The 25,996-nt window shown below is 43.6% G+C and overlaps 1 protein-coding gene across 11 annotated transcripts in view; it reads right to left on the bottom strand.

Moving 5' to 3' along the window:
• Window positions 1–25,996, bottom strand: part of CHL1 (cell adhesion molecule L1 like) — a 146,762-nt gene that overhangs the window by 23,934 nt on the left and 96,832 nt on the right. For 10 of the 11 annotated variants that reach the window (XM_071550207.1, XM_071550210.1, XM_071550209.1 and 7 more), the window contains 12 exons: window positions 25,158–25,328; window positions 23,019–23,066; window positions 20,993–21,113; window positions 17,310–17,494; window positions 11,662–11,793; window positions 10,955–11,092; window positions 10,173–10,284; window positions 9,091–9,257; window positions 7,239–7,404; window positions 4,564–4,688; window positions 1,080–1,181; window positions 684–881 (listed from right to left, as the gene is read on the bottom strand). In XM_071550207.1, coding sequence (XP_071406308.1) covers window positions 684–881; window positions 1,080–1,181; window positions 4,564–4,688; window positions 7,239–7,404; window positions 9,091–9,257; window positions 10,173–10,284; window positions 10,955–11,092; window positions 11,662–11,793; window positions 17,310–17,494; window positions 20,993–21,113; window positions 23,019–23,066; window positions 25,158–25,328 — 1,665 coding nt within the window. The remainder of the gene's footprint in view (window positions 1–683; window positions 882–1,079; window positions 1,182–4,563; window positions 4,689–7,238; window positions 7,405–9,090; window positions 9,258–10,172; window positions 10,285–10,954; window positions 11,093–11,661; window positions 11,794–17,309; window positions 17,495–20,992; window positions 21,114–23,018; window positions 23,067–25,157; window positions 25,329–25,996) is intronic. The other variant, XM_071550214.1, reaches the window with a different exon arrangement.

Genomic DNA, 25,996 nt, shown 5'->3' on the forward strand with positions numbered 1-25,996 from the left:
GTTTATTTCTCAAAAAAAAAAAGTGCTGCTTTCATTAATAAACTTAATTAAAGTGGTCACCTGCCCCTCAGAAATGCTGAGGGTTATTTCAGGCCGGTTAACCAGCTGTGGGTGTTTCCCACCACACTTCCTACTTTTAATAATCCTTTGGGCTGTCACTGAGCAGTGAGAGCAGCACAAGTGGCCTTGATTTCTTTAGGTGGGCACAGTTTTCCCAGAAAACAGTAAAAATGGCAATATTCATTAAACTACCATAAGAATAGACACCCTTTTGGGAAGAGTTTGTAACGAGGAGTCAGAACTTGTTTTGTTTAGGAAGACTTTCCTGCCTTAGAGTAATTGCCTCGAAAAATAGTTGGGTAATTCTTCCTTTTCCTTCTGCACTCCAGAGAAAGCTGCAGCCTCCCTCTCTTGGGACTGTGAGGAGGGATATAATGCTCATAGACATGTTACAAGATGTCCATGGCCCACAGAGGGCTGGGGGAGGACAGAGAGGAGAAAAAGCCCTGAAAGGAACAAGAGGTCCAGATTTTCCTTTTAAACTTTTAGTGTTCTCAACTTCGGAATAAACCTTGGATTCTTTCCAGTGCCTTGGCATTTCTGGGGGACTTGTGGGTGTTTCATTCCACCCATTTCTGGGGAGACCTGTGGGTGTCTCCCTCCACCCAGAGCCCGTGTTTTACCAGCTGGAGGTGTGGAGAAGCGCAGGGAGGGTTGGCTGGGTTTGCTCCTGCCCACGGCGTTCACGGACACCACACGGAACTGGTAGTTCACGAATGGGGACAGGGACAGCAGGGCTGTGGTGGCATCCCCGGGCACTCTGGTGAGCTCCTGCCACCTGCCAGGCTCCCACCAGTTCTCTTCAAACTCTATAATGGACTCTGGGCAGGAAAAGGAACAAAAACAGAAGGAAAAAACGGCAGAGCTCATTTTAAAAGCTTAGAAACATCTTACAATGACTTACAACAATCATAGTCAAAGGGATTAAGCGTGGCTGTGGGCAGGGTTTGTTCCTCCCATCTGCCAGGATGTGCCAGGGTGAGGAACAGCACAAGAGGATGCCCAAGAGTCCTCCATACCATTCACAGGGCTGTTATGGCTGGACCCAGCTGTCCAGGAGAGTCGAACGCTTCGGTTCTGCTTGTCCGAGAGCTGAAGGTCTTCTGGTGGGTCAGGAACATCTGAGAAACAGTGAAGGAGTGTCAGGAGCACAGCAAGCTGCTTCTGTTTGTCCAAGTGTTTTCCAAAGGGCTGGAACAGCAAGTTCAGTGAAGATGGTGGTAAAACAGCTTTTGATTTCAAAATGGACAAAACGAGGGAAGTGGGAATTGCTTTGGAAAATCCTTTTTGTTACAGACAACCAAGCTGAGTTTTCAGAACTTGATGGAATGGCCTCGAGTTGTGTCAGAGGAGGGTTAGGTTGGACATAAGAAAAGGGTCTTCCCCCAGAGGGTGGTGGGCACTGACCAGGCTCCCCAGGGCAGTGGGGACAGCCCCAGGGCTACCAGAGCTCCAGGAGTGTTTGGATGATGCTCTGGGGCACAGGGTGTGACTCTTGGGGATGGTCCTGTGCAGGGCTAAGGGTTGGACTGGATGACCCCTGTAGGTCCCTTCCAACTCAGCATATTCTGTGATTCTGGTCCTGACTTTTCCCTTATAAACAGAATATTCCTCTCATTCATTTCCATCTACTCTCATTACTCTGCTTGCATCAAGAGTTTTCTTTTCAAACCAACACCAAGATCTATTTAATCATTAAAGACATTGACACTGCTCTTAGCAGGAAATTGTATCAGCATCACTTGGATCTCCTCTGGTGCAAACCAGAGTGGGAGAAGATGACTCAGCTCTGACAGTTATTGAACTTGGCCTTTTAGAGGATGAGTGAAGGGGTAACAATCATTATTCCAGCCATGGGGACCTGTATTAATAGGAAACAAGAAAATTAATTACCTGCCAGTTCAACTGATGCTGTCTAGAGAATATATCAGAGGCAGAGGTGGTGGTGGTGGGTGTGATGACTGCACTTGGACCTCCTGGGGGCAATTTAGAGGCTATGGAAGCCCCAGGCTCTGGTACCAGAGCTCACTTTGATTGTATTGGATTAGTTTGGTGACTGGAATGTTGTGGGGCCTGATGTGAAACAGTCATTTGTCCTGCTGGGGGCTGGTGGTCACCCCTGACCCTCCCAAAGTCACACACACACTCCCCCCTTAACCAGGGCTGGTGTTTCAACACCTCAAAAATGTGCAGGCCAAGGAAATGTGGTTGCACAACTTCAGGTCTTTGACCTCCCCCCTCCTAATTCTCAACTAAATGTTTGGCTGACAATGTCATTTCTTACAGGAAAACAAGTTATTTCAACCCCAGACTGTCTCTGTCATTGTGAAAGAAATTCAGGGTGTTTGTACTGAATTTTTTAAACAACAAAATTGTGTTTTCTTGTTTTAAAAGGTGCTGGAGTCACCACCTCTGGTGGTCTGCAAAAGATGTGTAGTTGTGGCACTTGTGGACATGGTTTAATGGTGGCCTTGGCAGTGCTGGCTCAACATCTGGGTTCAAAGGTCTTAGAGGGCTTTTTCAATCTAAACAACTCTGTGATTCCATGTTTATCTCAGGGTACATCAGAAAGCAAAAGCTTTAAATTTGGGGGTTTTTTTTGTTTGTTTATTTGTTTTCCTTTTCTTTGCATTTCTTGCCCCAGTTTCTGTAGTACATGGAAAAATCAGGAAAGCAAAATTTGATCTCCAGGAATTTTGCTGTTCTGTTCTTGGAGCATGTCCATTTAAAATTCAGTATATTAATTTAAAGATGCTGATGGTGCATCTTAAAGGTACTCAGTCCTCTACCTGTTCATTAAATATACAACAAATATTTAGAAATATTTAAACAATATTTCTTTTGCTCTTAGTTGCCCATATTCTGGTGTCTCCAACTGTGCCATATTTAGTCCTTTAGTCATCTCACAAGTCTTCATTGCAAAGAAACTTGAATTTTTCATTTGGAAAATAACAGATATTGTAAACTCAGCAAGACCTTTCTTATATACAATAAACAAGGAGAAAAGAGCACAAAACTCTTTCTCTTCTTCCCCAAACCACCTTTTTAAAAAGGAATAAAGTGCTTTATGAAATTTTCATAAGTAATGTAACGAATAGCCTACAAACATTTTGAATTATACAGGACCATAAATAATGTGCACAGCACCCTCTTAATTTACTATTTACTGAAAAATATCACGCCTCTCAAGTGCAAAAACATCCTGAAGGTCAGACTGACTTATTTCTTGCTGCCAGAAATAACTAAACGTGTCAAATGAAGCAAAAATTAACCCCAATAAAATGATGCAAAACTGTCCATAAAATTTAAGTTGCTGGGTGATGCCTTAGGGGTCCATGTGCAATGGGCTACACATCATTCCACAGGTTCACCCCCTGAATTCCAGGTGCTGCTTCAGCAAGGGATACAGGTTGGAAGGATGCTCACAGCAGGTCAAGCTTCAGACCCAGTGGGTCAAGGCTTTTCTCTCCTGTGGACTTGCTCTTTGCCACTGGACAATAATTTATGCCCAGATTCACAGAGATAATTAGTCCTTTTAAGAGCTTAACTTGCACTGATCTTCAAAGGAGCTGGACAGCCAAACACTGGCCTTATGTCCTTCAAAAAATTGTTCAATTCTGGTGGAAATCTCCTGCAAAGTGAGGTGTAATGGTGTGACCCATGGCTTCCTCAGTAACCACTGTATCTAAGGAAGTTACAAGTATTCCACACGTGTCTTCCAGGTAGCAGGGGGGGAGTGGTTTTCTGTTGCTGTCTTCCCTGTCCTTGGCAGAGGAGCTGGAGGGAGGTGGTTGGAGTCTGGTCCCTCCGGTCCCTGGTGGTTCTCCTGTCCTGGGTGAGATTGTTTCATTCTCGTTCCCTTTCCTTGAGGTTTTTAATTGTGTTTGTTTTGATTCATTCAGTTTCTTTAGGTTGGGTTGGTGTCTTCCCAATTTTCCAGCTAATCAATCCCCTTTTCTCCCTTCCCCTCTCCCCTGGGGGGTGGGATCCTGTGTGTTGTGTATACAGTGTGGTTTGTAAATGTTAGTAAATATAATTTATTCCTTTTATTCAGTTCAGTTTCTTTAGAGTGTGTGTCTTTTCTGGGTTTTTTTTCCCTTTCCTTTGCTGGGAAGGTTCTGGGAGGGGAAAGGGGGGGCCAGTCCAGGGTTGGCAACAGCGAGGCCAGACCTGCGACATGAGGTGAAGGACTTAGCAAGGGTTTCAAAGCAGCAGCACAGCCATTCTTAATATGCTGTTACACCTTCCAACCTGAGCAGCTCCTACAGCTCTGTGGGGACTCCTGAAGTGGGAAAAAAATGCTGCCTCATCTTAGAGCTGAAAAGTTTGTGTCAGCATCGACATTCCTGGAGAAACAGGGACAGCACAGTTGGGATAAGGAGTGAGAGGATGTGAAATTGGGTTCCTGAGGCTCTGTAACTGAATTGGACAGGAGAAAGGAGAAAGCAGGAGTGCTGCAATGGCATTTGGAGCTGTGGGAACAGCAGGAGAATCAGCTCTTACCCAGAACGATCAGCTGCGTCTCAGCTGTGGTAGAATCCAGGGAAGTGCTGGCCACACACGTGTAAACTCCTTGATCCTCCAGCATCACACTGGAGAGGAACAGTGTGTCCCTGTCCAGAATTATCCTACAGGAAAAAAACCAAGCAACCAAACAAACAAAAAACAAAAGAAAAAAGAAAGAAAAAAGAAAGGATGAGAAGAATCTGTAACAGAAATAAAACAGACACGTCTGAAAAATTGTTCCCAAAAAAACTCGGTAACAGGACATTTTGAATGACATAATTGCACAACAGGCAATGCTTTAAAACATAATTGCAGTTGTTTTAGAAACTGTGCTGGGGACTATTGTTGGTGTTTTGCAGCATTTTGGCCTCTGTGGCTGGAAGTTGGTGTGTCAACCCTGGTCTGAAAGGAACGCCATTGACATGCACGGGATGAGTGTCTGAATCAGAGGCTTCTGGCACGTCATTAATGAGGCAAATGCAGGGGCTTTATGTTGGAATTTTGGAAAGGGTTGGGGAAAACTGAGCATTCCCAACCCGCTTGTGTGATGTCCAGTGCCCAGGGGAAGTGGGCATTAATCCAGGCACATGGGCCCTGTGGCAGACATGGAATTTGCCTGGCACTCCCTCCCCACCCTACGTGGGCTCAGCAGGATCTTCAGCCTCTCCAGCACTGCAGGATGCAGGAAACCATCTCTCTTCTGTGGCAATTAATGAAGACATCTGATTAACCACTGTGAGACCCCCTCCCACGGAATAAGGGCTGAGCTCCATCCCCTTGAGGTCAATGGAAACACAAGAAATAGGGGAAAAATTCAGCCTGGACTTCCAAGTCCTACACTCATATACAGGCAAACCTCACTGCTTTTAACATGTAGGATTTTAGGCAGAATCCCAGAAATCTGTTTTCCATCTACTTCAACATTACAAGGACTTTGCTTTGGCCAAACAGGTGTAAAACAAAGAAAAATAATAATTACACTGAAGATGAGAAACAACCTCCCAGTTGACTGCATTGGGGCTCTTTGGGTTGAACCAATGTTCATATTATTTATACATATACATATATATGTTTATTTATATATTATATATGCTATATATAAATACAAATATATATTATTATATTCTGCTGTGAGGGTGAGAGAGTAAATAAAACCCCAAATTATTTATATATTATATATGCTATATATAAATACAAATATATATTATTATATTCTGCTGAGAGGGTGAGAGAGTAAATAAAACCCCAAATTATTTATATATTATATATGCTATATATAAATACAAATATATATTATTATATTCTGCTGTGAGGGTGAGAGAGTAAATAAAACCCCAAATTATTTATATATTATATATGCTATAGATAAATACAAATATATATTATTATATTCTGCTGTGAGGGTGAGAGAGTAAATAAAACCCCAAATTATTTATATATTATATATGCTATATATAAATACAAATATATATTATTATATTCTGCTGTGAGGGTGAGAGAGTAAATAAAACCCCAAATTATTTATATATTATATATGCTATATATAAATACAAATATATATTATTATACTCTGTTGTGAGGATGAGAGAGTAAATAAAACCCCGAATTATTTATATATTATATATGCTATATATAAATACAAATATATATTATTATATTCTGTTGTGAGGGTGAGAGTAAATAAAACCCCAAATTATTTATATATTATATATGCTACATATAAATACAAATATATATTATTATATTCTGTTGTGAGGGTGAGAGAGTAAATAAAACCCCAAATTATTTATATATTATATATGCTATATATAAATACAAATATATATTATTATATTCTGCTGTGAGGGTGAGAGAGTAAATAAAACCCCAAATTATTTATATATTATATATGCCATATATAAATACAAATATATATTATTATATTCTGCTGTGAGGGTGAGAGAGTAAATAAAACCCCAAATTATTTATATATTATATATGTTATATATAAATACAAATATATATTATTATATTCTGTTGTGAGGGTGAGAGAGTAAATAAAACCCCAAATTATTTATATATTATATATGCTATATATAAATACAAATATATATTATTATATTCTGTTGTGAGGGTGAGAGAGTAAATAAAACCCCAAATTATTTATATATTATATATGCTATATATAAATACAAATATATATTATTATATTCTGCTGTGAGGGTGAGAGAGGAAATAAAACCCCAAATTATTTATATATTATATATGCTATATATAAATACAAATATATATTATTATATTCTGCTGTGAGGGTGAGAGAGTAAATAAAACCCCAAATTATTTATATATTATATATGCTATATATAAATACAAATATATATTATTATATTCTGCTGAGAGGGTGAGAGAGTAAATAAAACCCCAAATTATGTATATATTATATATGCTATATATAAATACAAATATATATTATTATATTCTGCTGTGAGGGTGAGAGAGTAAATAAAACCCCCAAACATTTACCACCCATGGCTCAAACTTCTCACAGTTGCATTTATATTTATTTATCTATAAAATGCAGATCTATTCACACATCCCATGAAGAATTCTTGCAGACCCAAATTTGCATTTCAAGCTATTAAGGCTCATCTTTAGTGAAACTCCTGTCCCAGCTCTGTCTCCTCCCCACTCACCTGCCACTCTCGGTTCTGTTGACTGGCAGCTCATCTCCATCTTTCCTCCAGGATAATTTAAAACTGTGTTTCAAGTGGGAATCATACTCAGCCTGACATTTCAATAAAATTGAGTGTGATTTCAGCACTTGGGGGTTCTTCGGAGTAACAGCAAGTTTTGTAGCATCTGATTGATCACAGAAAAACACTTTGATTAGGGGAGAGAGAGACCATTACATCAAATTTTCAGCACTCACTTCATATATAAAAATCAACCTTAGGAGCAACAATCATGGCTCTTTTTTTTTTCTTTTTGTTACATATACAAACATTTCAGGGGAAGGATGGTTTGTTTTCAAAGAGATACTTGCCAGGATTCAATTTTTGAGCTTGAAATGTTTTTTTTTTAGCTTGAAATATTTTCAGCTTGAAATATTTTCAGCTTGAAATATTTTTAGCTTGAAATATTTTTTACCTCGAAATACTTTTAGTTTGAGATATTTTTTACCTTGAAATATTTCTTTTTCAGTTCACTCCAAACCAAAGAGCTCCAGGAAAAAAAAAAAAAACAAAAACAAACAGAAAACCAAACACAAAAGTCACAGGTGAAAATCCTTGTTAACAGACTGCCATGAAATGGATGATAAAAAAAAAAAAGGCTTGAATATGATTTTTATGTCTAATTGCCATTTGAAATAAGCTTTGGCAATGATCCAAGAAAAATTACAAGCTTATTAAAGTCAAGTGAGAAAAAATTATTGCAATCAAGTTTGTTCTTTTAATTGACTGTAATCCAAATGCAGGAAGAGATGAATAAGTAAGGAGAAGGCACTTAGCTGAATTTATTTTTGCAGGGAAATGTTGCTCTGTGAGAATTTCATTGTGCATTTTCATGTTTATTAACACTGGAAAACTGACAAAGCCAAGGGAGTGGGTGGAAATAGGACACAAAGAGAGTGGGTTTTTGTCCTCAGGTTTGTCACAGCAAACCTGCATTGCAGAGTCCTTTGGAGGACTTTGCTAATTGAGTATTTAAGGGGGTTTTTTAATGGTAAGCCATAAATCCTAACTAAATTTGTGTCAAACCCACTAAATGCAGCCTGTGTGCTCAACAGAAGCTCTTTGCTGCCAACCTACCACATAAACCCCTTAAAACAGAACTGGAGCACAAGGTGTGGATATAAATAAACACATTTCAGTCATTTTTTTGCTTTATATACAGATATTTATCAACCAACAGGCAACAGCCCAGTCAAAGTCCTTAAAAGAGCAGCACCCCCAACTCATCCTGCTGCAACACACTTGGTGTCTGCTGTGGAATTAATCCAGGTTGGGATGTTCCTTTGGACCAACAGGTGGGAAGCAGCTTTAGGGAAGGAGGAAGCCCAAGGCTGATGGAGAAGCAGGAGCCCTGTCTGGCTCAGAGAGGACCCCACCAAGTCCATGAGCACAGGGAGGGCTTTGGGCTCCCAAGGGACAGGCAAGAACCTGCTCTGAGTGAAACAAAACCAGTGGCAAGAAGGAGGGGAAAAATCCTTTCAATATAATGCAGTTAATGGATCTGGGATGAAAACTGCAACTTTTGGTGGCTTAACCTGCTGCAAGTGTCAAGAAGAAAGTGATCATCTTGTATGAGCATGGAGAGATCTAACAGAAAATTGGGGACAATATCAAAGGCTACATATACATGAGACCTGTGACAATTCCAGGTCATAGTGATCTAATAATTTACAGCTTTATGGACAAAAAAAAACCAACCACCAAACCCTGTATCCTGGACTGACTATTTACTAATTACATATTCACTGAACATTTGTAAACATGAAACCTTAGCATTTGTGGAAGGTTTTTCTGCTCCCAAGTGAGGCCTTACCTCTTATATCCAGATTGGCAGTGATTGCACTTTTCCCAACAGAGTTTTCAGCCCAGCAGGCATAAGATCCTGAGTCCTCCTTGTTGGTGTGCTTGATCTCCAGGGTGCCATTCTGGTTTAACTCGTAGCGGAACGCTGAGAGGGGCTCGATGCTTTCGTCCTTGGTCCTGAGCAGGAGAACAACAGCTCTGCCTTATTTCCAGGGCTGCAGCAACTCTCAGTTTGTGGAGTTCTTTCAGGGCATGTGGGAGTTTTGGGTCTCAGGGTTTAGTTTATTTATTAGGAAGAAATCCTTCCCTGGGAGGGTGGGCAGGCCCTGGCACAGGTGCCCAGAGAAGCTGTGGCTGCCCCAGCCCTGGAGTGTCCAAGGGCAGGTTGGACAGGGTTTGGAGCCACCTGGGCTGGTGGGAGGTGTCCCTGCCCATGGCAGGGTGTGGAAAGAGATGATTTTTAGGGTCCCTTCCAGCCCAAACCACTCTATGATTCCATGACAACCATCCTACAAACCAAAACCACACCGGGAACATCTAAAAAGGTCTTTAAACTACTCTGCCTTTGATCTACAGCTGCCTCCTGCAGATTTACTGCACCTGCCAAGTGCTGTGACAATCCTGGGAATTCCAACCCTGTGCAAACCTGTCCAAGTAAACATGCCCTGGAAGTCACTGTGTATCCACCTCAGTGTGTCCAAACTTAAAAAGTTGACAACATTAAACCAAGGATTAGTAGCAGGGTTTGGTTGTTACAGCGTGGCTTGGCTTAATGAATATCCCAGCACTTGTTTCACACAAGTATTGAGGACTTTCATGAGCCTTTTTGTAGAAACCAGTTCTTCAGAGTGCTTGAAAAAAGCATTTAAACACAGAGCATTTATACAGTTTTGTTAACAATTACTAATTTTAACTCCAGAGAAATAATCAGAAGATTTTTCAAAGCACATTTAAACACAGAACATTTAGATACAGTTTTGTTACAAAATTCTGATCTTAACCCTGCAGAAATAATAACTAGCAGATTTTTCAGTCCTTGAGGAGCCTGTCTGAACTTTTTTGACATGAAAATATCACTTCCCAGTGTCTTACCATCTGACATCTGCTACAGGAGAGGCAAAAATGTCACAGTGCAGGAAGGCACTGTGGCCCACGACCGTGGCATAGTTTTCCCCATCTGAGGTGAGGATTAAGGGAGCAATATCTGCAGAAGAGAAAGCAAAGTGAGCAGCACTGCCCTTCAGAACTGAGAATATAAATACTGTCCCTGCATTATCCCCTTTTCCAGCAAAGGTTAAAAGCTGAGGCATTTACTGGGAATTTCCCCACCTTTTGGAACCAGTTGCACTGAGCATCTGAGCCCTCAAAAGCTTCACTGACCAAGCTAACAGTGGTTGACTGCTGGTCATGGCAGAAATTGAAACATCACTGTGCTCCAGGAGACAAAATAGACCCAGTTCTGCTTCCTTTAGAGATGCAATTTTTATTAAATAAATTCCCATCACTCCCTTTCTTCAAAGAACAGACTGAGCATCACAACTGAAATTAAAGATTAACAATATACTTAATAATTCAAAAATAGAGTTGTGGTCACAGTTCATCCCCCAGTGGTTTTAGCACATTTAAATTCAAGAACTTTGGAGCCCAGCCATGTTTTTAAAATAAAGAACAAATCAAAGTTCAGGAGTGCCTGTGCTAAGCATATAATATTGCCCATGGTAAGACTTGTTACATTAACTTGGGTAAAGTATTTCTTAAAATCTGGGGCCAGTGTAAGGAACTATGACAAAGTTACAAGCCATTCTCATCCTGAGACTGGGACACTGGGGTTGTCAGACCTCCTGCCATGCAGAGGGAAGGCTGGGGGCACTCACTGAGGACGTTGACGTTGGCACTCGCCAGGATGGTGCCGTGCTTGTTGGTGGCCTCGCACTGGAACACGGCGCTGTCCTGCAGCTGCAGGTTGGTCAGGCTGATCTCCCTGGTTGAGATCCTCCCTCTGAAGGTCCTGCCTGGAAAAAGCCAGATTATGTCAGGAACTGGAAAAAACATGACTGTGGAGTTCCCAATCTGAGCTTGAAAGCCAAAAGCAAAGCATATCTTGAGGATCCAACCAGGACCTTCTTCAACAGCTGGAGGGCGAGTTGCAGAGCACTCCCTTTGCCACCAGTCCTGTGGCCTGAAGAAAGTGCTCCAAACCCCCAATTTGCAGTAAAAACCCCACACAGACATTTTAAAATTATATTAATAATTCTGCTCCCTCAAGGGTGGAGGGCCTGTTCCCCACAGCCACTTGGGCTCGTTCAGAAGGACAAAGTTGAGGAGCCCTCAAGGAACAAAAGCTGTCCCAGATCCCCACAAGATTATGGGCTGAGGCAGAGGCAGCACCTCACACTCCACACCATGCAGCACCCACCCCTGCCCTCTTCAAGTTCACATTTAAATATTAGTTTCATTAAGTGAGTAAATACTAATTAGTAGCTAAATAATTGTCAAACCAGACACCATTCGTGGGTGCCACACAGGCACATCCCACCCAGCCAGCCCCAGAGGGAGGGAGAACACTGGCCCTGGCACGTACTGTCAATGGGCATCCCGTTGAGTTTCCAGCGGATACTCGGCTCTGGGTTGCCAATGGCTTCGCACAGCAGCACCAGGTTGGTCCCCACGCTGTACACGCCACCTTCGGGCTTCTTCAGCCACTGAGGAGGCTCTGCAAAGAGGGACAGGACAGGCATCAGTGTCCCAGCCACACACGCCTGGCTCTGCTATTGCCCAGCTCCTCCAGGAGGTGGCAAACGCTGCCAACACTTCCCAGCCGGCTCCTTGCAGCCCATCCCGCAATTCCCTGCAAACCCGTGTCAGGAAAGGTAAAAATTAGCATCAGCACATATCGGTTCTGTCCTTCAGGCTTTGTGAGTGTCAGCGAGAGGGTAGAACCAGACAGTGCTTATCCAAGTGGAAAACAAATGCAAATGGGAGGTGAGAGGCTGGAGAGGGAGGGAAACCTGGATGGAATTTCCATGAGGACCCGCAGACATGAGACTGTGCTCTGAGAAATGAGGTGAGACTATTCCAGCAACTCGGACAAGATGCAAATTTCCACCCAGCTCAAATTCCCGTCGCTAGGAATGACCAAGAGGCTGCCACTGCCTTGCCCAGGAGCTACACTAGAGGGTTCAGCACCTCCAGCTGCTCCTCCACCTGTGCCAAGGAAACGCATTGTGACTTCAATATTCTGATTTTCCCTCCTGCACTCATCAGAGGCTGATCCATAAATGCATTGTCACTTCAATATTGTGGTTTTCCCTCCTGCACGGATCCGAGGCTGATCCTCAGCATATTTAGGAATGAAGAAACGTTCCCTCACAGTGGGGATGAGAGGTTTTGGGTGCAGAAAGGTTGTCCACGGGGTGGTGGTAGAGGAGCAGTCCTGTGCTGCTGCTGCTGCTGCATTCCCTGTGCTCCCCTTTGCCAGCACTGCCAGGCAAACTGGGGAGCTCTGGGAAAGCCTCCCCTCTGCAGAGCAGCCCACGAGTATCAGGTCCCCAAACCTAAAAACACCTCCAGAAGGGAGGGAAGGAACCAGAGAAGCAGAAAAAGAGCACTCTTTGATAAAGGCATCCTTCTCTACTAACTGAATGGAGATCCCTGAGCCTGCCTATCCTCAGTCCAAAACACAGCCTTGAATTCATCATTATTTCCTCCTGAAAAGCAAGAAACTTGCAGATTTTAATACCAGAGCTCTTCAGCATGTGCTGGGCAGGTCGCTGGGCCTCTTTCCCCATTTCAAACAGGTGAGAAGGAGTCATTAGTTAATGCTCATACAGCACTTGGAAGATTAACAGAGCTGTTGCCTGGTAATACATCTCCAGATGTTATCAGTGTGAGATGTTAAAACAAAGCACCTTTGCTCATGTTCACACAGATATTAAAAAAACCACCTCTGGAGTGCGAGGCACTTCCACACCCAGTCCAGCACCTCCCCAGGAGAGCACCCATAAGAGACATTGTTCATCAGCATATCAAGACTGAAATACAACTCCAGACACTGAAGTTCATCTAAAATGATAAGATCTTCCCACTTCCTTCCAACAGGACAGATTTCTTGTCCCACCTTCCTCATGCACTGCTAGTTCCTCTCCCACAGTGACACGACCACACTTGTTGTGTTTCCTGGTATTTGGCTGCGGGAAAAAAACTCTGCAAAACAGCAGAAAATTTTAGTCTTGCAGATCTTTTTCCTTCTGTCTCTCACATACATCATGGTTTCATCAGAAAGAGACAGGTTAAAGGCATGGAGGTGGAAAGGTTTGTAGCAGTCCTGATTAAATTGTTGCTTTGGAATTTTTTTCTCTAAATCTGCCACAAAGTCAGTACTTGAGACAGGATATTTCCTTGTTTTGGAGGAGGGGACACCAAGCCTGAACAGAAACCACCTGATGGATCCCTTCCTACTTCCACCTGTGCATGCACTCTGGAAGTGCCACTGCCCTCCTTTCTCAGCATGGGAATTGCTGTGGGTGCCCAAGGAGCTGAGGCAGCTGTGAAGTCAGAGGCAATGAGATCTTGCCAAGTATGAAATGGAATTTCACAGAAGGGCTGAAGAACTTCTTTCCTTTGCACAAACACTCTACTACTTACAAGTATACAAAGTATAACAAAGTATACAAATATTTTTAGCAACTACAAAAATAATCCAGTGGTTGGATAGTGAAAGAGTTAATCTCTATGAGAAACAGAGAGTGGGAAATATTTCACTGCATCTTCTTGGTAAGAGATATCAATGTGAGCCTCCTGATTCAGAGATTTACATCCTTATGGGAAATGCTGACATGTCCAAAAAGGAAAGAGATTTAAATGGGCATATCATCCATCCTCCTGCAACAGAGCAGGGTCATCTACACCTAAACCACCCAAAAAGGACCCAAACCTTCCCCTCAGCCTCCCGTGCTGTGGCATCACTGTGCTTTTCCCTGTCACTAGAACCAACTTGGAACATCTGCCCAACATCTGTCTGGCTGCAGTTTAACATTATTGTATCTTACACCATCTCCAGGAAACCTGATGAAGAAACTTCTATTCATCTGAATGTTCTTCTGCATTCCTCAGATTTATTTTTTCCTAAATTAAATATATCTATTTTTTTTTTCTCAAAGGCCATGATTGTGGGTTCTGTGACCACCCTTGCTGCTTTCTCCTGAACTGCCTTGGTTAACCCCAAGCTTGATGAAGTCCATGATGTAAAATTCCTTTCATCAGGCACAGCCTTACCAGTTCTCAGTAGTTCTTCTTACAACAATAATTTCTTTATACTTTCCAGGGTGATTTTTGCCTTTTCTGCCAGACTAATTTTATTGTCCTCTAGCTGAGTACTAAAAGCATTACAAGACATAACTGCAAAGGCCCTTAGCTATTCCATCATTACTAAAACTAATCATTATATTGCACTAATTATTTCTGTTAAACACCATCGAGGAGCCTCAATCAAGATCAAGGTGATATTAGATCAGATATTTACGATACTACAAGAGTTTGAGGGTTTATGCACATTTGCTGTTGGGTTTGGTGGACTATAAACAACAACCAAATAAAGATTTGAAGTCAAAACAATTTGTGGGCTTGCTTTGTTATTTCTTTTTTAAAATAAATCTCTCTCATTTTAATAACAGCAATGTGGGATTCCTGCTCTGATGTTCCAGGCTACACCTTCCCTTGCAAAGAGAGATTAAAATGGTCAAACAGTCAAGCAATTTGTTTGCTGAATATTTTCATATCCTTGGTTAATAATTACCTGAATCTTTGCCCTCAGACTCAGTAGGATTAGTAAGTGGCCTGCTTGCAAATATCATTAAAACTGGTATTTAGAAGGATGGGGTATTGGTTTGAGATCCTTAAATACCAGAAAGAACAAAAACCATGGCAGTAAATCCTGATTTCCACACCAGCACCAGACTGAGGATGGTTGGGGGTTAAAAACAGATAATTTTTCTCCCATCTTTAATTTTCTTGAGAGGAGCCTGTCAGGTGAGAGGAAATCCTATGTCAGCACAGCCTCCCTGAAGCCACCAGGAATTAATGCTCAATTCCAGAGCTCAGGATCTGCCCTTGAGTTGCTCACAGGAGTCCCTGCAAGAGTGATGACTGTACCCAACTCTGATTAATGACAGGGACATTTGCTGCTCAGAAGTTGTAGAAGACATCAGTGTTTGGGCTCATTTTTACCTTGATGCCCTGGATGTGAGGTGACTCCTAATGGGTAGAATTCCAGGAGCTGACAGTAATCATCATGGAAAATTAATTTGACAGCAATGGAGTGGGATTATTTCCTTCTTTTAATTTTTTTAAGTACTTATTTGCTAGTAAAAATTTCCAGAAAGTTTTCCTTCTTCTAGAGACTGGAGGAGATGGGGGTCAATATCCTAAACTTCTAAATTAATGTTATTTCTCTGGTGTTTTAGTTTTTGCAGCTCCTGCAATTCCTTTGAAGGAATCAATTTTTACAGCCAGAAAATCACAGCCAGATTGCTAAAATATTCAGCTACAGCAGAGATGCTTCAAACCATCTGGAATGATTTCTGGGAGTCAGCACTTCCCCTCCATGGCAGCTGAAGGCTTGCCATGCCCTGGCACCCCCCTCTGCCACACTTCCAGGGAGGGCAGGGAGATTGCAAGGCACAAGGCTGTGCTGATGCAATGAGGATGGTTCATCACACACTGGGAGAAGAGGCTTTGCCTCAGTTGATGAGTAAACAGAGAGCAGGAGCTCAAAGTGCCTTTGCTCCCATCAGCACTCCTTGTGACCAGGGGGTGAGAAGAAGCCCAGATGAGAATGAAGCAGTTGGCAGACTCTGACAGATAATACTGCCTGTGATTTATTTCGTTTTTCAACTCTGCAGAGCAGAGGCTGGAACATTTCTCATCAGGAAAATGTTTTCAGGGAGGTTTTTTTTCAGCTGTGCCTTAGGATTTTCATTCTGTAGCTGTTTATGGCAGAGCTGCAGTGGCAGGGAAGGTTCTGCAGGTCTTGCTTGACTTTTCTAAGTCTCCTCAGAGCTCTGCTTGGTTTCTGGGAAAGAGCATCTACACCTGCCTTGTGTGAAGGGCTCACACCTTTCAGGGTGTGGGGAGGAGAAGGGAGGATGAAGCCACACACCTCCATCTGCACTCTGCAGAATGCCTGGGATGAAGGTACCTTGGCTGCCTTTGTTAATCCACCACCTTCCTGAGCAACATAAATAAATGAAGAGCAAACATGGCACTAGCACAGCAGGTTCTCTGTTTTGCACAAGCACAAGCAGCCCAAACTCACCTGATCAGCCACCAGACCTGTGTGTGCTCATGCCCAGGGATTCACCACCCCACACACAAGCACAAGTGTAACCCCAAAATTACTTATGAATGCTCCTACTATTGGTCATCCTTCCAAACATGCAGGCTGGGCTGGGAACAGGCCTTGGATATGCAGTGGGATGACAAAAAAGGTCATATTTCAATTTTTTAAAACTGTTGATAAGGTGGTGATTGCTCACAAGTTGGGACTCAATCTCAGGGCTGTTTTCCAACTTAAATGATCCTGTGATTCCTTTAACAATTAGTACAAAGAAAAGTTGTCTTTGTCTTACACATTTGTATGGGATTATAGAAAGCACTCAAAGCTCAGGTTGTCCCTATACAAAAATCACAGCAATGGAGCACAGGAAGGAGAAGAGAGGTGGTCCCATATCTGCTCACTGCAGTTCCACAATCCTGCCTAGGAACTCACTCTTGGTGGAGTCCAAAGAAAGGGAATTGAGCTAAATGGAGCTCTGATCCAGCCCAGCAGAGCCATTTTCACAGCCTTTAAGGGCAAGTGGGATAATTAGATCTTTTTGTCTGACATTCAGTTTAATCCAAGACATTTCATCAATATCTCTGCTTGACTAACTCACATCTTTAGAGTATTGAATCTCCTCTTGTATTTGTACTGCTGTTCACCACTTTGTAGGGCCTTCATGGTTCAGGTTAAAAAAATGCATTATTTATATTTATATATATATATAATTTTTTTAGAAGTGCTGCTTTCTGCAACCTTCCCAGATCTAAGTAGACAGGTCCTTGGGTAGCATAAATTATATAATGTTGGTTGAACTCCCACATTACTTTGAGTTATAGTAGCAAAGGTCCTTTTTCCCTTCCCTTTCACCAGCCCTCTGTTCCAAACCAAGGTTAGCAGAGTGTACTCAGCACCTTCCACGTGGACGTGGAACTCGTGCCTCGTCGTGCCCATGGGGTTGCTCGCTGTGCACTGGTACATCCCCTCATCAGCTGCTGTCACGTCCTCAATCTTCAGCCTCTTCTCAAAGTTCTCTGTTTTTGCTCTGTCCTTGGGCATGTTTCCCACGATCTTCACCCAGTTTAGATGAGGAGTTGGACTAGAAAAAGAAAAAAGAGAAGATTTTTAGTTCTGTGCTAGGTACATTATAGAGCTGATGGACTTCACACCTGTGGTTTCACAGAATCACAGAATGGATTGGGTTGGAAAAGACCTCCAAGATCATCAAGTCCAACCCTTGGTCCAACTCCAGTCCCTTTACCAGATCATGGCACTCAGTGCCACGGCCAAGCTCAGCTGAGAAACCTCCAGGGATGGGGAATCCACCCCCTCTCTGGGCAGCCCATTCCAATCCCTGAGCACTCTCTCTGCAAAGAATTTTTTTCTGATCTCCAACTTCAATTTCCCCTGGCAGAGCTTGAGCCCATCGTGCCCCCTTGTCCTGTTACTGAGTGCCTGGTTTGTCAGTGGATTTAGAGCCCTTTCCAAACTCTGGGGCTAACCAAGGGTTATATTATAGACTGCAACTAATCTGTGCAGCTTCTTGAGTTGGAGAATCCCTGGGAGGGAGTTCTTCACCAGGGCAAAGCAGGAGGCTGCATTCCCTGTGTGGGAGTTGGCACAGACTGTGAGAGAGGGACCAGAGCTCATGCCATCCTGCTCCAAAAGGGCACCTGAGGACACACAAGGAGGTAAAGACTTCATTAGTGTCTTCACTCCCTGCCTGCCTGTTGGCTGACCACTGGAGGAGGCTGAAGTGCTCTTTGCACCGCACAGAGGGGGTGGCAGCGACACAGGAACGGGAACAGACGAGTCTGCACGTTCCCAGCTGGGCTCTGTGGCCCCAACACCGCCCACGGACACGGTGCCATCTCTGCCTCCTCCTGTGCCCATCTGCTCCTGTGGCAGCATGCCCTGGCACGAGCTGCACAAAGCCAGGAATCACCGATTTCCACGAGCACAGCCCTGCAAACAGCCCATTATTTCCTGCAAGAGTCTTCGTGCCACTCTTGTGCCAAGCCAGGCTCGGTGTCACCTCGGGGCTGCAGTGAGGCAATGCCCCCTGGCCCTGGCATGGCTCAGAATGAAACTCTTCAAAAAATGACAGATTGGAAAGGTATTAAATTCCCTTTTTCTGCAGTTGGCTGCCCCTGATCGCAGTGACTTGAAATCTGGCTCGATGTCTCTTCTTCCGTGGCTTGGGGATATTTGGTGGGATGGATTGGCAGAGACAGAGGCAGAGTTGATCCTTTTTCTGCTGAAAATGGGAGTTTTAGCAAATAAAACCACTATTTATTTTTCTCTAAATGTTGCATTTTTGAAGAATTTCAAGGAAAATTTGTGTTTGGTGATGAGACTAAGAAGTACTTTGTATTCTTTCAAATGTATCTACGTCAAAACCCTCCACGTTTTTCTTTGTAAAAATGGTTTTAAAAGAGTTTCCTGGAAATTTTTGAGTGAAAGAAAGGTGTTTTTTTTACCTTTTCCTGATTAAACAGGCTTTTCTGGCTTTCTTTTTTTGTACATGATATTAATTCTTGCACCTGAAATTCATATTTGAGTATTTCCAAGGTGATGTGCCCACTCACTACCTTGAAAACCCATAAGGTCATAGCTGTGGACTTGGGGAGGTTGGTGAATTAGCTTGATGGGGAGTGAATTAGACAAGAAAGTGTTGCAAGAGGGAACCAAAACTCACTACAGACACTTGAGTGAATCCAACAGAGACAAGTAATTCACCTTCTTCCAGGAATGCCAACCAACTGCAGAGGCAGGATTGTGCCAGCCTAAAGGGGCAATGCCCTTTCAGGCTCACATGGAAAAACAGAATGCCCTAAACATGATTGTTCAGGCAGATAAATATCCTGAGTTTGAATTTTATAGTGGGGATATAATTGCAGAGCCTTTGATAAGAATTCTTTCTGGGGCAAGCAGAGTCTGCCTGTGCTGGGCAGCACGAGGAGATGGGGATTTAGAGCTCTGCTCAACACAAAGCTCTGCCACAAACAAACCAGAAGGGACTGTGCCTTCACTGTGGGTTTGGTGGGTGCAGAGGTTTCCACTTCAGCTGTTTCTCTGCTGCCAACTCCACTATTGCACTGACAGGCACGTGGGAAATAAGGGAAAACAGGGCTGAGAGCAAAGTGGGGGCTCTGTCTGTGTGAGTTAGAGCTGCAGGGACAGCTCTGAGAGAGGCAGTCACAGCTGAGCTGGGAGGGTGGCACTGACCATTTATTCAGCCATTCCCTTCCCTTCCCCTCATTTTGTCCTCTGTTATTTACAATAGGGAACAAAATTGTCCTGATTTCCCATCACACACCATCTATTTTAATCCTTCCCTATATTAACACCTGAAGGGAGCCAACAAGAAGGTGGAGAGGGACTATTTACAAGGTTCTGGAGAGACAGGACCAGGGGGAATGGCTTCAAACTGAAAGACAGGAGGTTTAGATGGGATATTGGGAAGAAATCCTTCCCTGGGAGGGTGGGCACACCCTGGCACAGGGTGTCCAGAGAAGCTGTGGCTGCCCCATCCTTAGAAGTGTCCAAGGCCAAGTTGGATGGGGCTTGGAGCACCTTGGGCTGGTGCAAGGCATCCCTGCCCATGGCAGGGGGTGGAACTAAATGATCTACAAGGTCTTTTCCCCCCCAGATCATTCCGTGATTCCGTGATATATTTTACAGTGAACATCTCCTCATCCACATATTCCTCCATCCTTCATACACCTGGATCCACAACTACCCCCTGGGCAGCTTTCTGAATGCTTTTCCAAATGCTGAGAGCAAGAACAAGTCTGAGATATCTGTGCAGCACAAAGTACCACAGAACACCCAGGAAAGTCCCAAGCACAGAACATGGGACTGGGACTAAACCTGAGGTTTGCCTATTCCTGTTGGTTTTAGGAGGATCAAACTGATAGGGCTGATTCCAGTTCCCTGTATTTCTACACAGTCAGGGCCTTTGCTCCTTGACATCCCATCATCTGAGAGAACACCATGGAGAGAACAGCCTTATTCTGGGAATTCTGGATGCTGGGAAATGGAGCACAGCAAGCAGGGAGGTTCACGTGTCCACCTGAGCCAACATCTCCTGCTGCAGCTGCCTGAGATGGACCACAGGTTTCACTCATTGGCAACCCATTCCCTAAAGGATGTCTTGCATTACATCACTCAAGAACTTTGCTTTTAAAACCCTGAGATCTTGCACGTGGGAAAAGCAGAAACATTTTTGAGCCTTGAACCAAAACTGAATTGACGCAACCAGAAAAGAAACCCTACAGGTTGTAAGCCAAAGAAGAGAAGTTGATGCTGATGTTATTTAGTTTCTGAACATCTCAACAGTTCAATAATAGGGGTTTTAAGTGTAAAAAAGAATCAATACTTGCCATGATATGATTTTAATTACTTGTTTCTAAGCTACAGCACTAACCAGTGATGCAAGCACTCTGTGCTGCTTTACAAGAGGCACACCAACTTCACAAGCAACTCTGCCTAGAAATTCAATTTCAAACTGATGTCTAATTTGCAATGCATCTTTTTCTCTGCTCATTTCTGTTTCCAAAGGTGATTAAGTTGTGCAGCTTTGTGCATTACTCACAGCCCTTCAGCAATGCACTCGAGGAGCAGGACACCTCCCTTGATGACAGTGACTGATGAGCTACTGCCAGCAGATTCAGGAGGGATCAGCAGTTTGGGTTTTCTCTCCTTGATAAAATTTGCTGCAAGATAAAATAAAATAAAAGTTAGATATGAAAGCATGGAGCTTTTGCTTATCCTTCAATAATGCCACAAACATCACTGCTGTCAGAAGGTTTCAGACATCGATTTGTGTGTTTCTTTTTTTATTTATACAGTTTGAGGCTAATCCAGGACACTTTTATTTCTCCTGATGAGAGGCAGAAGACAAGTACAGCCATATCAACAGGCAGCAGTGCTGGTGAAACCCCTTTTCCTGCAGTTTTGTGTCCTGTTTTCCAAGCACTGGCCCTTCCTATCATACACCTCAGGCAATCTGGGTACACTGGTCCTCTCAATTGCTGAGCTTCAGGTCCACACCATCTTTCTCACCACCTTTCTCCTGCACTGACTCTGTTACCTGTTAAATCTCAGATGAATCCCCATATTTCCTGTCCTGAACAACCCACAGAATTGTCCTTCTTGCTGCAATTATTAAATCTACAGTAATGGAGATACAAATTTGTAAGGACTGTTAAAATAATGAAACAAGATTGACTTGTATTTGATTTCAGCAGCCCATTTGTTCCAGGCTGCCAAACGAGGGTTTCATGATGGAATACACAGAGAGTTCAATGCCTGCCCAGCCATCACTCTCATAACAATTAGCACAGTAATGAATAAGTCCCCAAATGGTCCTAGTTCTTAAAAAATAGCCAGTTATGGATGGTTTGGTAAAAGCCCACATATATCTCTCTGAACCATTCTCTAATTTGTCCTTTTTTCCTCTCCTTGCTTTGCATCTCTACAAATCTGTGTCACAAGTGCCCTGAGCTGCAGCAGAACCCTTTGGTGCCTCTGGATATGCTCACACATTTCCCATCTGCCTCCACCTCCTGCTTCCAAAGGCAGGCAGTGCCCCTTCCCAGCAGGAGTTCAGACATCCCCCCAAGGGAAAAGCTGAGTTTGGAGTGCCTGTCACACCCCACAGGACCTGCCTGCTCTGCTCAGAAAGCTCAGCCTGCATGGACAAAGGCCTGAGGAGTGCTCTGAGCTGTCCATCCCAAAACACTCAAATTGAATCTCCTTCTCAGTGCTTGTCCAGTAAAGCTCTTTCTGGGGGTTCAAATTGGGCATTTAAAAAATAAAAACAGACTCTCAATAGCAATTCAGCCAAAGAAATGAAGAGTCAAGAGCTACAGACAAAATCCAACACTCTCATTTTTACACTTTGTAAATAAAATTGGGTGGAGAACTGCAGTAATAGCCACAGGCTGCCTTCTGGCTTATCCACACTGCCTGCACAAAGCTCAGCAGGACATTTCCAGGCTCTATTTCCACAGAAAAGGGAACAGAAAGCAATGGAAGCTGGGAATCCCCAGGATGAGAAGTGCTTTGCTGTAGCCCTTTCCTATGGGGAGTAACACTCAGGGCAAGGGACAGACAGGGAGAACCACCTCCCACCTGCAAGGAGATGTGTGACCGTGGGGACAGTACCCCAGAGCACCCCAAAACTCTGTAAATGCACACCTTGAGCTCCCCCTGCAGTTGTGCAGCCCCAGGGTGACCCTTTGGACATGAATTCATGGTGTCAAACCGTGGCTACCTAATCCCACAGTCCTCTTAACTGCCAGAAAAACTCCTGCAGCATCCAGCTCTGGCTGCTACTCTGAGCTAACACACTCCTGGCTCCCATCGTGTTCTGGGGTGTGAATGCTCCTTTCTCAACTAAAAAAATACCTTTTTGCTAAAAAACCCTTCAGATTTCTGTCAAAAAAAAAACCAACAACAAGATGAGCAAATTGTCCTCCATGGACCACTTAAATCCATCCCATCACAATCAAAAGGCTTTTGTGGTATTTTATTATTTTTTTTTTAATCAGCTCCCATTTGCTCTCAGCTGGTGGATTCTCAGTTTAAAGGCTGAAGAACAGATGCATTCAACTCACCCTTAGTAACAGCAGCGTTAGGTGAGCCTGAGTCATTAGCATGCTTTACTGAAATAAATAAAAGTGACAACCAAACACAAACATGCAGGGTTGAGACAGAATCCAAAGAAACAATAAATCAACCAAAACAAAATCATGCCCCTCCCCAACCCCCCCCCCCAGCTTCTGCCATAAAAGAAATAAAGAAAAACATAAAAGAAAGCAACAGATGAGCAAGGAATTTTTGAAAATATAATGAAAATTCTTCAAAGAGAGGTGTTATTCTGCAAAATACTCCATGGGTGATGTAATCAGCAGTTCATCCTTGCTGTGCAGGGTAATAAAAAAAATCACTAAGTCCTAAGCATAAGAAGTGTTATTAAATTTATCTGTTCTCTTGTTTCTTATTGCTTAATTTTATATATATATATATATATATATATAAAATATTTTTTTTTTTAATACAGTCCCTCAGCAGGGACTTGGCACAGAGTAGGGTGGGCAATATCAAGGTGAGTTTACAAAACCCTTCCATTTAAGCCTCACATTTTTGCCTGGACCAAATCTCGTGGATTTGATGACAAGGTGGGTTTTTTGGACCACTTTCAGGGTGAAAACCCATCTCATTTTCCTCTAATCTGTGTGTGCACATGTGGGGACTGGACCCACTAAAAAACCCATGGAGAGCAAGATTTCCTTGGGATATTTTTCTCACCATTATTATCCCAAGATATGCTTTAAGCAAGAATTACAACACACAAAGCCACTCTTAATCCTTTATCTTTTTATCCCAACAAGAAAACTCTCAAAATCACATATTTAATATGTGGGTTTCATTCAAGAAGGAAAAAATCTCCTTGGCTTTTGGGCTGCATAAGCCTGAAAGGTCAGAAGGATCAGTGAAACAGAGAACTGCTATTAAGGGGACAGGCAGCCCCAGCAAGGGGCACAAGTGATACCACAAACTCCTCCAGCCAGAAGGGCTTCAGGCAGAGCAGGATGGGCCTCCAGCTGCTTTAAGCTGCCTTAGCTCCACTGCCTTCTGTCAGGCTTTGCTGACTTAGCACAGCTGGGATTGTGCCCTAAAAGGCTGCTTCGATTTATTTTTTTTTTCTTTAGGTATTTGTGGTGTTTTTTCCTCTGGTTCTTACACTGTTGATGCACAGCTTGTAGAGCCAGGGATTTACACAGCTGGAATGAGGGGTTTGACACCCAAAAATGGACACGTGTGATGGAGCTGGGGAAGGGGTTGGAGCAGCAGGAGGGACTGAAGGAGCTGGGGGGGGGGCTCAGCCTGGAGAAAAGGAGGCTCAGGGGAGACCTTCTGGCTCTCTGCAACTCCCTGATGGATCCAGGTGAAGGTTGAGCTTTGCTTCAGGGAACAGGAACAGGAGGACAGGGAACAGTCCCAAGCTGGGCCAGGGCAGGCACAGGGTGGATATTATGGAAAATTTCTTCATTGAAAGGGTTGTCCAGCCCTAAAAGGATTTAAAAGCTGTGAAGATGTGACACTTGGGGACATGGGTTACTGCTGGGCTTGATGATCTTAAAGGTGTTTTCCAGCCTGAATGATTCTGTGATTTTAGGGAAGAGCAATCCCTGCACACCCCACTGAGACTCAGGGGCAGGGCAGGACCTGAGAACATCACGAAACCCTTGGAGTCTACAGGAAAGCAGAGATGTAAAAATAAAATAAAAAACAAATAAATGCAAATGTGATGCTCCCTACACAACATTTCATTAAGCCAATGGAAAATGCCTCTTGTGTGACCACTGCTATTGAAGGCAGCCTGGAAAGCATCATCCCCAACCACACTGGTACAGCCAGGCAAAAGCAGGACTGTGCCCAAAGAGGAGGTGGCCACATGAAGTTCTCAAATCCCAGTGAAGTCCCACCTGTCAGAGACCTGTTGCACTGCAAGTGAAGCAGATTTCCCTAATGCACCACTGGCTTTCACTGTGGGGACAACAGGAGCAAGAAGGGGACAGTTTGGGGTCCGACAGCTGTGAAAACCTTTTCTCAGTGGAGTTTAGAATAAGGTGAACAAGGCAGGAAATAAGCTCAGTAACACGTCCTTTCTTGGGAGAGAAGCTCTTCAGTGCTGCCTGGGGAGCTCAAAAAGCCCCAGGCAAGAAGCAGCTGCTCCTGCCCAGACTTACAACGGGAGACCTTGAGCGTCATGGGCATCTTCTGCACGATGGTCCTGAGCATGGGGAAGGCTGCGAAGCAACAGTAGTCGCTGCGGCTGTCGCTCTCCTCCACGTTGGCAAAGTACAGGTCCCCCTGCAGGCTGACAGAGACCCTCTCATCCTGGGGGATGTGCTGCAAATCTGGCAGGGGAAAACAAGTGTGAGTGGTCAGGATGCTGAGCTGCTTCAGCAGAGCTCCCCTCTCCTGTGCCTCCTTCCAGGGCAGCCACAGAACAGATGGGGAGGCAAAAGAGGCAGAAAACGCAGCATGAGCAATGGGTTATTCACTAATATCTGATACACAATTATAAGAAATATTTTTCTGTCACAACCTATGCCTATTTATGACACAGGTGAAAAATAAACTGGTAATAAAAAATACTCAGGATGAATTTTCTGCTCAGCTAAAAGCAAATTTTCAGCATCTCTCCCCAGCACAAAGGTTTTGAATGGTGACATGGAGGTCAGCACTGGCAGAGGGTTCCTCAGCCACTCTCCCAAGCAGTTTGCTCTTGTGTAACTACAGATCAGAGCAGGGCATGTTTGTAGGAGCTCAGGTTGCTGTTCTGCCTCAGTGCTGATCCAGCCTAACGCAGGGCTGTGCTAAACAGGCATGGCAGGAGGAGAGGGGCTGCCTTAAAGGATCAGACCTGTAATCTGGCACCCTGTCTCTGCAGCCACTTGGGCAGCAGCCCAAAAAACCCTTCATGACATGGAGACAAGCCGAGTTCCTTTGCCTCCCAAGAGCCAGTAATTCCTGCAGAACACAAGTACTGCAAAATAGCTGGACAGGAACACACAAGAAACTA

This window comes from Pithys albifrons, chromosome 3 (genome assembly GCF_047495875.1).
Source record: "Pithys albifrons albifrons isolate INPA30051 chromosome 3, PitAlb_v1, whole genome shotgun sequence".
Lineage (NCBI taxonomy): Eukaryota > Metazoa > Chordata > Aves > Passeriformes > Thamnophilidae > Pithys > Pithys albifrons.